The following is a 12,834-nucleotide window of genomic DNA, read 5'->3' as shown; positions in this document are numbered from 1 at the left end:
GCAGGCTCTTGGTTCTTAACTGTGTGTGCTGCCAGTATGTGTTTGTGCACAGTGTTAAATGAGCATTGGATTACAAGCAGTAGAAATGAGAAAATAAAAACCCAACAACTTCCACAGAGGAATAAGTTTTCTGTTCTTCAGCACTTTCATAGTTTATCACTACGATATTGCTCATTTTATGTTACTGCCTTTCTCTGTAATAACTACAGAAATAGGCCAGATTTCCACTTTTAAATCCAGGGTTGGATGCGAGTCTGTGCTGGGAGTCCTGGGACCTCTGCATTAGCTGTTCTGGTTTCAGTCATTCAGAAGAGGAGAGACTGAGCTGCACAGTTCCATGCTGAATTCTTCCCTCATACACCCAAATGTACTCAGGAACACTGGTTTCCATGGGCACCTGCCTGATGGAAGATCCCAGCTGATTTACAGACTCTCTCCTCCTAATGTTTAGCTCTGGTCACTGTGTTAATTGCTGTGCTATCTCAATAGGCTTAGAGAAACATTTTCGGACTCACACATTTCTTTAAGCAGTTGCTAAAGGGGTGACTATTTTAGCAGCTAAGATTTCAATATATTTACTTTTACTAAAGTAGCTAAGTTAATCCTGTTAAACACTCTGTGTGGGGGAGAGAAGAATTAATTCCTGAATAGCATAATTTAATCCTGAGAGGAAGACACTGTTTGAGAAAACCTTGTTTTACAGGGAAGTTTGGAACCAGCTGGAAGCTGACAGGATTAGTTGAGTTTCTAGTTGTAAAAGGGTGTTACAGTTATGGAAAGTATGTAACGTGCCCAGTGGAGAAGATACAGAGAGTGGAAATTACTAAATAATGTATATACACCTACCTGTGTGGCAGAGGCTGGGGAATCCCAAAGGCAGATGTAATTAATGCACAGTAATCTAAAAACAGCTTTGAAAAAATCAGGCTGTACGGAGCTACCTGTGTGATTGTATTAGGCTGCTGTAAATATTTAAGTTCTAAAAATAGCAATCGAGTGGTGATCAAAGCAGGTGTGAGAAGGCATAAAGCTAGCAGGAGAGCTCGAGAAGTGAAGTTTGGTAACAAGGGATGTGACTGCTTTCTCAGCAAGTGTCACAGAGACAAGTGTCCAGGCAGGAGGGTTGATGGAAGAGAGCAAGTTGTGGTGCTGTCCCCGAGGCCCCTTCTGCAGTGCCATGTCACCTGAGTGATGTGTGATGCAGAGGTGGTCCTGTGGGGTGGTCCTCCAGGGTGATGGGTATGTTGGGGGACGAGTAGCAGTAGGAACAGGTTATTTGAGAAGCAAGGCAGAATTGCTCGGGTCTAAGGCAAGCTTAACAGTTTTTTTTTAATATACTTTGTGGAGTTGGAGTCAATAAATGGTTGGTATCTCTTTCACATCTTAAATAGTGAAATAAATGTCAGGCTTTTGGATTAAAAAGTGGTTTCTCTTTAGGGACAGTCCATTTGGACTTCTGCTATGGGACAGCTAAAGGAGAGCTCTGCAAGTGGTGTGGTGAGCTGGGTGGAGAGGGATCTGGACGGTTAGGATTAGGCAGCGTTGCTTGCTGCCTTCTCTTTGCCCATCGTTGGGACTGGGAAGGGCGAATGTGCCACCAAGGGGAACATTTCTGGGTGTTCTCCTGTGGGAAGTGGTAGGGCAGGGTTGAATGCTGTGCGGCTCTGGGCTACCCTTGGCAGGGGAAGCACTCCTGGGCCTTCTGCTGGCCTGGGCGAGGAGTGTGCTCTGGGGGCACTGGGGAATTGCTGGCTGCGCCTTCCCCTGAAGTCACCGCTGGGAGTGGGGAGGAAGGATGGTGAAACAGTGTAGGTGGCAGGAAAGTAGTTACATGTGTGAGAGAAATGGGTAGGGATGGGGAGGGACCGTGTCCTCCTCCCCTCTGTGAAGTACAGTCCCTCCTCTTCCCTGCCCTGCGATGTGCCAGCTGAGCTGACACCTGGTGTAAGAACTACTGACACACAAATTCAACAGCTCTGGGGTTTCATCCCAAATAAAGTTAAATTGTCTTTAGAAGCAGCCATAGTCAGTAAGCTGCTTAATTGTTAACAAGTAAGTTTTTTTTGTTTAAAGTGGATATGATTATTCTGTAGATTGTTTTATGTTATATGAAGGTGTTTTAATTCATAGAATGATAGAATAGAATCATAGAATGGTTAGAGTTGGAAGGGACTTTAAAGATCATCTAGTTCCAACCCCCCTGCCATGGGCAGGGACAGCTCCACTACAGCAGGTTGCTCAAAGCCCCATCCAGCCTGGCCTTAAACACCTCCAGGGATGGGGCATCCACAGCTTCCTTGGGCAGCCTGTTCCAGTGCCTCACCACCCTCACAGTAAAGAATTTCTGCCTAATATCTAATCTAAATCTCCCCTCTTCCAATTTAAAACTGTTACCCCTTGTCCTGTTACCACACTTCCTGACAAAGTGTCCCTCTCCAGCTCTCCTGTAGGCTCCCTTCAGATATTGGTAGGCTGCTGTGAGGTCTCCCTGGAGCCTTCTCTTCTCCAGGCTGTGGTTTGTCTGTATTGTGTAAGGTGGACTTGATTTAGTGACCAAATCAGAAAAAACACTGTTCTCATTTGCTTTGCAGAGCCATCACAGCAACGCAAGGCTACAGACTGATCGTTGTTAGTTTTATGCATCATTGATGCTATTTTTCTGTTCAGACCGATGTGGTTGTGGCTGTGAAGTCGCATGAGAGACTCCAAGGCAGGACGGATCTCTGCGGTGTGAGGGCGGCAGTGCTGTGGCTGGGCAGGCACAACCACGACACGGCTGGGCTCCCCCAGCTTTGATTAGGGATGGGGGTGTCAATGAGAGGGCACAGCTCAGGGGGAAGATTGGTTTTAGATCAGGGCCGGCGGTTTGAGTGACAGCTTTTTGCCAATTAAGGCTAAGCAGCAAGCATAAATAACGAAATCCATCGTGCCATTTTTATTACATATTAGTATTAGAGTACAACCACCCTTTCATTTTCTACAGAAGAAGTAAATTACTTGAAACTTCTCTATGAACATGCAGAGACTGTGGAGCGTGAGGCTGCAGAGTCAAGATTGAGTCGCCAACGTCCGTGTGTCCAGTTCGGTTTTCGTGTTGGTTTGATCTGTATTCTGAAATATCTTTACTCTCCCGCATAACACTTTTTCTACAAATGGTTTGCACAAGAACATGTATATCAGGGGGTCCATGCAGACGTTTGTGGTTGCCAGCCACAGAGTGCTCTCTTTCGCAATGTAGAGCTGGTTCTGCAGGTGGCAGCCCATGTGGGTGGTCGTTTGACTCAGAGTGTAGGGAACCCTGCTAAAATGAAAGGGGGCGAAGCATATGAAAAACACAGTAAAAATGATGAATACTTTCCCCTTGATCCTTTGTTCACTCTTGTTGTCTTTCTTCTGTGTTTTTACGTAAGACTCGTATACCTTTTTGGCAATAATTATGTAAAATAGGAACATAAGGATGAGAACAGTCCAGAAAATGAACTGGCAGATGTAATTGACGGCTTCATGCCATTTGAGTCCAAAGTAGTTCTTCAACGAGGCACACTTCTTCACGGACTGGGGTGTTGCTTTCTTGTTTGATAAGATCATGTTAGGCAGAGAGAGAACAAAGAAGAAGAGCCAGACCAGACCCGCAAGAATTTTTGCTGAGGTCAGGTTTTGCACCCAGAACTTCCCAAAAGGTCTCACAATCTTGAGAAATCTGTCAAAAGCAATGAGGCCAAGTAGCACGATGCTAATATACATGGTGTCATAAAATACTACGGCTGAGAAGCGACAGACAAAGGCTTTGAGTTGCCACGGTCCCAGGCCAGAGTCCGTCAGGATTTTCAGAGGAAGCATCAGGGTCATTACAAAATCAGAAACTAAGATATTTTTCAGGTAGACAATGAAAGTTGATGTGCTTGGGATATGGAAAAAAGCCCAGAAAGCCAGGCTGTTCAGTACGAGTCCCAGAAGGAAGACGAGTGTATACAGTACTGGGAAGACCAGGTGGGTGACTGTGGTGTCTCGTTGGCACGGTGCAGAGGAGGGTGCTCCGCTGGAGTTACTGATGATACTCTTGTTTGCGAAGTCTCCCATTGTTTGAAATAGACTTGGATGAAAAAGAGAGAGAGAACACAAAACGCTCTGGATTTAAAAGTACATGTTTCTTGTAGTGACTGGCAGGTTTACACAAATAAACACGAAACTTGAATGTGCATTAAACAGACCAACTGATTTCTCTTCTAGTTCCTAGAAAATCTAAATATCTGTTTACATTGTTCACAAACAGATGTCTAATGAAAAGTTAACATGGTATATATTCATTATGGAGGCCTAAGATGATATAATAGCAAAGTATAACAGCAGCTTGCGCCATTTATCTTTACATGGAAAAGTATTTTAACACTGAATAGAAATTTTACAGTTGTGGCCCAAAAGCGAGGTGCTTCTGGGCAGGTGACTTCTGGTATTTCTTATCAAGCACAAAACATCTTCCTTTTCCCAGCACAGACTGAAATAACATTTTCAAAATAAGATGCACCCAGCTGGTTATCAGCCTCTTACATCTCAAAGCCAAATGCCCGAGTGCCCCATCACACCACATGAATGCTCTGATCCTGCAAGTACCTGAGCAAACCTGGCAGCAGCTGTTTCAGAGAGGGGTCTTTGGCTTTCTCCGGGTCATCCGCTGTTCCTCTGCTGGCAGAAGCCTCGAGCACAGTATTAAGAATGGGGAAATGTGTAGAAAGATGAGACTTTTTCTGTTGGTGTGTTGTTTCCTTCCTCGTTTTCACGTGTCGCCTGAGTTAGTTAATCACGTTTGCTGTTGCTTTTCTCTCTTCCTTTTGCACTCTGTCAGAAAGTACACTACCTTCTCCTACACTAATGAAGAAAAAATACTATATCCAAGACAGGCACATTTTCTGGCTTTCTCTTTGTGTGTGGCAGACCTGATGACACCTACACTGTGCCGTTATGATGTGGCTCCTTTAGAGATGTGGATGAACAAACAGAGTGTTTCCTGAAAAATTTCTGGGATAATCCTCAAATGTAGCTCTGTGTTCTTGTTTGTGTGTGTAAATTCACCTGTTCTCGACAGGACTAGTCATTATCAAATACGTGACCAGCAAGTCTGCTCAGAGCCACCCTTACAATGGGTTACTCGGCTACAAAATCATTTGCAATGACATGTTCTGAAACTGTTCCCTCCTTCTGTAGCCTGTTAATATTGAGACATCAACCTGAGCTTGACTTGTGATTTCCAGAGTGGGCTTTTCTGGTTCTGGCAGAAGCTGCTGCCCTTGCATGGTATGCTTCGTGTTTATTATGTATAATGTTGGAATCTAGTGCATTTCTCTGTAATCAGAACATTTTGTATACATTTAGCTGACTCATATGATTTGTCTTGTATTTTTTCTGTCAACTGATGTTACTTAGGGTTCAGGCTCTTGGCTTTGCTGCCACGTGGGAAGCAGCTCAGGTTCAAGCCATCCCTTTCTGGGCAGACATGGATTGTTTTTTGAGTTTCTCAGGCTGCAGCTGCATTCACAAGAAGTTTGGGTGTTAGTATCTACATTTTAGTCGGTGATGTTGCTGTTAAATGGCTTGCAGAGAGCAAAGATCCTTGAGGATGACCAGGATGAAGGTCACCCTAACCATTGTCATCAGCGTGACATGTCCGTAGCTGCCTCACCCAGCTTCTGTGCATTCATCAAGAGCTATATAGAGCTGAGACAGTCCATTGCAATACCCCAGGACTGATGTCCAAAGCAGCATCTTGCCCATTTTCTTCTGTGCTGGCCTCTTGACACTCTTCCCAGCTGTAAGAGGCAGGTATGAAGTGCCTCCATGTATCCTCTCGGCAACTGCTCTGTGGTATGTGGATAGCTGTAGTGTCTGTTGTCTAAACAGCTCATCTGATCAGGAAAAGCACCTGCTGGGTAATTGCCACTCTCTCTCCATGTGTAGGTGCGAAAAAATGTGGGGAATGGGTGTTGGGTGGAAGTGGTGCTTCCTTCTGGGTATCAGCTGGAGCTGATGAACCCTGGGCCCCAGCTGGTTCTGGGGAGCGTGCTCTGGGGTGACTGGCAGCTCTGGTTCCAGGGAAATGATGGTGACCTGTTTTCTGTGGTGTAACAACCCAGCTACTGATTGTAATCGGTGTTGGTGCATATACCAGCATAAGCAGTGCACGAAACATTTTGTAAAATACTTCATTCGTCTAGGCAGGTTATAAGAGATGCATAAACTCTAAGGCTGAGTGCTAAAGTAAGTAAACCATCTTTTAACTTTTTAGGAAATTGGCTATCAGTTGTGAAAATGATGCCAGGTGCAAGTAAGTATTGGAGCAGGGTAGACAGGCAGTGGCTTTTGGCAGGACAACTCTTTCATGATGATGAAACATATTTCTGAATTGGAGCTGTTTTCCAATGATGATAAATTAACCATAATTTATTACAGTAGCCTGGAACCTTTTTCATGTGTGGTTGTTACAATACCTGAAAATGTTGCATACCTGAAAATATTTTCCTGTTTTTTTTCAACTTTTCCAAATGAAAAGGCGAAGTGGTTAAAATTTTATACAACGCAAAAAAGGTACCCTTAATAATCAGCAAAGATTTTACCAATCTTTCCTCAAGATCTAAGTATTCTGTAAATTGAGTCTTTCTGTATTTTCTAATATAACATGATGTTATCTATAAAAGTGTACATTTCTGTTTATTTTTCATATAGTAAGGTGAAGTATTTGAAGATTTAATTCACATAAAGATAAGTCTGATTATGAAGTAATTTCCTCTGACATACAACTATTAATTATTGGTCAATGGATTAAGAACTGCAAGCATATAATGAGATAAACAAAATGTTATTCTGTTACCAAAAATCCGCACAGATAAATAGCTTATCTACATATGTCCTATTTCTGTTGTCTGCCAGTTGCATACAAGGTGACAACTCCCTGTATTTAAAATATCACGCTTACTGTGGATTTTAATTGCATCTCCCAGATCCTGTATTATTATGAACTTTATTCTGGCCCAAGTTAAGCCATTTCTGCAAAATCTTTGCAGTTCATAATTTCGTCTGTAGCATTTCATGACATTGTATTAATTTTTTCCTTTCAGCCCCAATTGTAAGTTCAAACTTCTTCCTAGCAGTTCTGACGAGCGTGGAGGTTGTGATCAGTTGGTGCTCTGGGCTTTTTTCAAGCTCTCTAGTTTCACCATTTTTGCAGCCAGTGATGGTGGGTTCCAGGGTGCTTGTGCTTTGTCTGTAGGACCAATTTCTGAAGAAGTTGGTGAAATTCTATATATTCTTCACAGGATTTTGTGTTGCTTCCTCCCACCAATAAACGTACGTGGCTGAGAAGGGATATGGGTAGTTCTTAGCTCTAGAGTGGTGTCTCGTCTGTGTCATCTCCTTCGTTCGACTCCTTCATCTGAGCTCTGAGTTCTGACAATGCTGTGTGTTTGCACAGCATGTCTAGCAAGGACTTTCTAAATGACTTGCAAAGGAAAAAGTATATGAATGGATCTAGGCAAGCATTTAGTGATGTCAGCCACAAAGTGCTCTCTTTTAAATAGAACAAGGTGTTCCGAGCAGAGCATTCAAACACGTCTCTTGTTTGGCTCAATGTGTAGGGGATTCTAGTGAAGTGGAACGGCACAAAACAAATAAAGAACACCGCAATAATGATGAAAACCTTCAGATTTACAGTCTTTTTGGATGCTTTTCCTGTGCACCTTGTCCTTTTATATGATTTGTACAGTTCTTTACTTATGAGTATGTAGCATACAACTATGACTGCTAAATTAATCCAGAAGATAAGTTGACAAATGTAGTTTACAGTTTCGTGCCAGACTAAGCCAAAGTTGGATTTCAAGCGAGCACACTTTTTTACGTTCTCAAGTGTTTTCTCTTTGTTTGTTAGAATCATGTTGGGTAATGAAAGAGCAAACATTGATATCCAAATAGCTGTGGACAGGATCTTGGCACCTAAAAGGCTCCTTGGTGTTGATGTTCTGAACGGCGAAGAGGCTTTCTGATAGCGATCGATAGTTATTAGACCAAGAAACAAAATGCTGATGTACATGGTGAAGTAAAATACAACCTGGGTGACCTGGCACACAAATCCTCTCAGTACCCATGATACCAACTTCGCATCGCTCAGGATTTTAAATGGAAAAGTCAAGATCATAAGCAAGTCAGAAATGACAGTGTTCTTGAGGAAGATGATGAAATTAGATTTACTGGATATTTTAAAGAAGACCCACATTGCCAGGCCATTCATGGTGAGACCCACCAGGAACAGAATTGTGTAAAGCAAAGGAAAAATGACTTGACTGATTCTGCTATCGCTGGTGCAGTTGCTGTTGTTCCTAGCATAGCTGAAGTTGGTTGTGGCTTTCATTTGCGCTTCGTCTTGCCCCCGGCTCCCTGTAAAAACAAACAAGAAAAAAATTAATTCGTGAGTTATATCTGTCATAAAGGACAAATGTCCCTTTCTGTGCCTTCCTCAGTGTGAAAAGGGGTAGCATCTAAACTTGTTTTGACTGCAGATTTAACAGTGCCAGGCTGAAGTAAAAGGAATCAGATGTACCTTTTTATTATATTTCTGCTTGGCTGTCTGTCTGTCTCTCACCACATTGTTTTCTGGCTGTCCTTGAAAACAATACCTGCCTTCCCCTCCCTGCCCTGCTCAGCTCACAGGCCACCACCGCTTTGCCCAGGTGCTCAACGGGTGGAGGTGACACCCCACAAAGTCACCGTTTGTTGCTTCCAAGGGGAAGAAGAGTGAGAGAGGAGAACCTGCTCCTCAGCCCTGCATGCTAGCACTGGGGCAGCTAACGGTGTCTGTCACTTCAGTGATTACACGTTTGCCAGCAAAGCCTGAAGTTATTTGTAGCTTTATTTATGTAGGTATTTATGGATACCGCTCTTTCTAGTTTGACAGTTTATTCTGACATTTTTCGTAAATCAGTTCCTTTACTGCTGCTGTGTTACAAATCAGTTTAAAACGTCATTGACTCGAGCCCACACACAGGAGTTGCAGCTTCCCGTGCTCCGCCGCTGCTGAGACCCCTGGCTGGAGCTGCTCCACAGAACCAGGAGCTCCTGGTGGCCACAGCTGGCCACAAACACTCAGCAGCTGGCATCCGCCTAGCTGGTAACGGGGGATGGACTGAAAACTGTTACTCTTAGTCCAAAAACCTTGATCAGGCCAGGTCTGAACTGAAATTGTTGCCTGGGAAAGCCAGGCAGGGCTGTGGAATCAGTCAGTGGTGTGTTTCAAAAGGAGGAATTTTCACGAGTGTAGTGAGGCAATTGTAAAAATTGCTGTATTTCTGTGTGATCCCTGCTTCTCTCAAATAAAGCACTCAGGGGAGTTGACACTTTGTCAGCCAATGCTCCAGGATCCCCGACATCTTCCTTTCACAGCTGCAAAGTTTTATTTCTATCGATAAGATAGAAATAAATTGGCTTATGCTTTGAAACGTGTAACAGATTTAGCTGCCGAGTCTAATCCTCATGAAGTAAGTATTCCCTAAGCGTGCACAGTCAGACACCGCTCCCTTCACCCCAAAATCAAAGAGAATCTTACCGTAGCGCGCTGCTGAGAAGCGATGAAACGTGTGGGTATTTCCTGTGATGGGAAGCTGGTGCTGCTGGCGGAGGGCCGGAGGCGCCGGTCGCGGTTCCTCTTAGCTCTTCAGCGTGTGGGCAGGCAGGAGTGTTCGTCTGTGAATCCCACAGGGTGAGGAGAGGCTGGAGAAGCAGCTGGGCATCCCAGTTCTGAGACTCAGACCTTCCTCTGGCTTTGAACTGGTTTCTTAGCCGGAGACAGCTGCAAATTTCAGGTGACGTTCTCAGTGCTTCTGCTTTTGTTTCCTCTAGAAGACAGAGAGAGAAATAGAAATTTTAAAAATAATTAGACATTTACTTCCTGCTTTTGGCCTACAGAGTCACTATTTTTAAAAGAGAGCCTGTATTTTGTAATACTCTGCAACTTTTCTGAGCCCTCCTACTACTACGTTTTTGCCTTGTGACTCTTTAGTATTGTTTTTGTACCAGCCTTATTTCTTTAAAACTTTTAAGGTAGTTTTATGTTTGAAGACGTAGTGATTGGTTAGTTTGGGGAAGGTAAGTATGTTACCAAACAAAATATTTATCCCTTATATGACTGGCAAAGCAGTTTTCCAAGTTTTTAAGTTATATACAGTGCATCAACATTATATGATACATATTATTAGAAGGCTAAATGTAACCAGTTACAATTTAAATAAACACTAACATATTTCAATTTCTTTTGGACGTGCAACATAGAATTTTAAGAATTAGGCTGCATCTTACTTTCCTTGGGGTTGTACATAGTAAGAGAAATGGCACAAAGTTTCTAAGACATTCTGTCTTCTGTTGACTCATCTGCTACTGAATCTCAATCCAAGGGACAGTTAGAAGGGCCATCCATGTGCGTCTCCAGCCTCTGTCCTTAGAGGTACATATACAATCTGTAATATCAGATTACATTTTTTCCCTCTGTGGTTTTACCCTGTCTCCTTAGTGATTTCATTTGGCACTGTTTCCTCCACACTAATAACTACAGGAGATCTTTTTGTGACAAAGAGTCAGTTATTGTTTATTGCAGCCTGGGCTGTTTGGGTCAGGTTTCTGCAGGTGATGAGAGAAAAAAGAAAAGGGGCCTCACTCGTATCTGGTCTTTCCAGGATGAATCTTCAAGTCATGAGTGTAACCAGCGCATGATTCTCCTTTATGGCGTTGGCAAGGAGCGTGATGAAGCGAGACATCAGCTGAAGAAGATTACCAAAGACATCCTCAAAATTCTGAATAAGAAGAGTACTACTGAAATGGGTGGTAAGTGCTTTAGTGCTGCTGTATGGTAGCCTGTAGTGAAGATCATGGGACCTGTGAGGGGCTCAGCAAGTTGTCTGGAGCCGTGCGTGTTATCACTTAATTTGGCTTTCACCCCCTTCACAGCCACTGGGTGAGGTACTGGCCAGAGTCCTGGAGCACAAAGTGCAATCTGCTGGCCTGCCTTACGGCTGCACCAGGACAGCCCACGGGGGCTAGAAATCCCAGTTCTCCATTACAACAGCTTGGCTGTAAACACTTGTGTTAGGCTAAAGCCTGGAATATGAGATACTGACCAGGGAGTGATATGTTTTCCTTACCCTCCTAGTACCCTCCTTACCCTGTATGACTGCTTTTCAGTGTTTCTTGGGTGTCACCTTTTTGCATTGGAATAACCTCGAAGCAGCTTCGATATTGTTACATGCTGTGGCGTACATTTGTCCCAAGTATAATGGAAAAGTGAGGCAACTAGGGTTTTATGTAGTCACGAGTAAAGCTTGTTAAGATTTTTATTGTCTTTTAAATCAGTAATAATGCAAAACTACTAGGCCTCCATTAAATATAAAATGACTAAAGTGATTTTTTTATCTGTTAAGTTGGGGATGAAGGGCAAAAAGCCAGGAAGACCAAACAAGAAGCATTTCCAACCCTAGAGACCGTGTTCACAAAACTACAGCAACTGTCCTATTTTGATCAACATCAGGTGACATCTCAGGTACTTCTCGTGTACAAAATCTTAACTTCTTATGCTCTGCTATAGAGATATCAAGTAGGAAGTAAATCTAGTTTTTTAGATGTATTTTGTATATACCAAGAATTTTCAATGCACTGCTTCTTCAAAGGCAAGAGGGAAAAAATGCTGCCTTGGTATTCTAAAATACCTGCTTCAGTAGATATTCAGGTGTTCGGTTTGGTTGTTTGGGGGGTTTTGTTTGTTTGTTTTACAAGAAGCTTTCAGGGTTATTATAAATGTCACGATTTTTTAATGAAAATTGAATTTCCATTAACAGGATTGTTTGGGGCTCACTGGTAAATTAGACACTTACTAACCAATCTCTTGCATGTGTACAAGATACATTTCTGCATCTGTGTTTATGAAGGATGGAGACCTCCTCTGTGGTTTTGTGCAACAAACTGAGTATGTCTCTTTGAGAAGCTGGGAGATAATACAGCTCATTCTTTTCTCCATATTAGAATTTATAGTCAACCTTTACTGTTAAAAAGTCATATCAGGATTTCTAAGTGTGCAAGTCTATCAGCATTGGATTTCATCACTTTGGCAGATGCTGCTGTTTCTAGGTTTATTTTAATAACCAGAGGCTAACAAAATAAACAGAGTCAAAGAGGTACACATTAATTTTTAAGATATTTTCAGATCTGGTCCTTTGAACTGATTTGTTGCGTGTTTTGTTTGCAGGATAATTAATTATCTGAAAACCCTCAATAAAAAAATCACAATGCAGTAAAATGAAAAGAAAAATTATTTTGTCTCTCCTTTAAAACAAAATTATGTTTAAAAATACCCCACAGGGTTAAAAATCAATATTGTAGATGTTAAGAACAGTTTAACCCTCAACTGAAAAGTAGCAGAACAACATTTTCTGTATTGCCAATTTTGAAAATAAAACATCATTACAACTGACTTCCAGAATAGTAGAGTTACAGATGTCCTGATGCATGATTTGTTAGTGCTTTTATCTGCAAAATGCTGTCACTTGCTATTACCACTTATAAAATAGGATTTTTGGAGCACTAGTGTGTCTGAGAAGCTCTCAGTCACTCTGTGACTTTTCACCGTGCATTTTTACAGATTTCCAGCAATGTTCTCGAACAGATAACTAGTTTTGCCTCAGGAACATCATATCATCTTCCCTTGGCTCACCATATACAGCTCATCTTTGATCTCATGGAGCCAGCACTGAATATCAATGGACTTATAGACTTTGCAATACAGGTAAACAGAGTTCTTTTTTTTTTTTG

The 12,834-nt window shown here is 42.4% G+C and overlaps 3 protein-coding genes across 5 annotated transcripts in view; 1 reads left to right on the top strand and 2 right to left on the bottom strand.

Moving 5' to 3' along the window:
• MED12L (mediator complex subunit 12 like) overlaps positions 1–12,834 on the top strand; it is a 151,588-nt gene that overhangs the window by 93,470 nt on the left and 45,284 nt on the right. Inside the window, exons 16-18 of the mRNA XM_014945770.1 lie at positions 10,710–10,857; positions 11,451–11,569; positions 12,665–12,808. Of these exons, the coding sequence (XP_014801256.1) occupies positions 10,710–10,857; positions 11,451–11,569; positions 12,665–12,808 (411 nt within the window). The remainder of the gene's footprint in view (positions 1–10,709; positions 10,858–11,450; positions 11,570–12,664; positions 12,809–12,834) is intronic.
• P2RY13 (purinergic receptor P2Y, G-protein coupled, 13) lies at positions 2,945–6,022 on the bottom strand. The gene is made up of 2 exons (XM_014945923.1): positions 4,612–6,022; positions 2,945–4,093 (listed from the first exon to the last, which is right to left on the bottom strand). The coding sequence occupies exon 2, from the start codon at positions 4,078–4,080 to the stop codon at positions 3,049–3,051; it is 1,032 nt and encodes a 343-aa protein (XP_014801409.1). The 5' UTR covers positions 4,081–4,093; positions 4,612–6,022; the 3' UTR covers positions 2,945–3,048.
• Positions 6,684–12,834, bottom strand: part of P2RY12 (purinergic receptor P2Y, G-protein coupled, 12) — an 18,294-nt gene continuing 12,143 nt past the window's right edge. For 2 of the 3 annotated variants that reach the window (XM_014945925.1, XM_014945924.1), the window contains exons 2-3: positions 9,587–9,875; positions 6,684–8,421 (exon numbers count right to left, since the gene is read on the bottom strand). In XM_014945925.1, the coding sequence (XP_014801411.1) occupies positions 7,376–8,395 (1,020 nt within the window). In that variant the 5' untranslated portion in view covers positions 8,396–8,421; positions 9,587–9,875 and the 3' untranslated portion in view covers positions 6,684–7,375. Of the gene's footprint in view, positions 8,422–9,586; positions 9,876–10,690; positions 10,796–12,834 lie in introns of those variants that run through there. The other variant, XM_014945926.1, reaches the window with a different exon arrangement.

The sequence above is a fragment of the Calidris pugnax genome, unplaced genomic scaffold, assembly GCF_001431845.1.
Source record: "Calidris pugnax isolate Ruff unplaced genomic scaffold, ASM143184v1 scaffold111, whole genome shotgun sequence".
Lineage (NCBI taxonomy): Eukaryota > Metazoa > Chordata > Aves > Charadriiformes > Scolopacidae > Calidris > Calidris pugnax.
The sequence above is the reverse complement of the archived record's forward strand: the minus strand, read 5'-3'. Positions and strand labels throughout refer to the sequence as shown.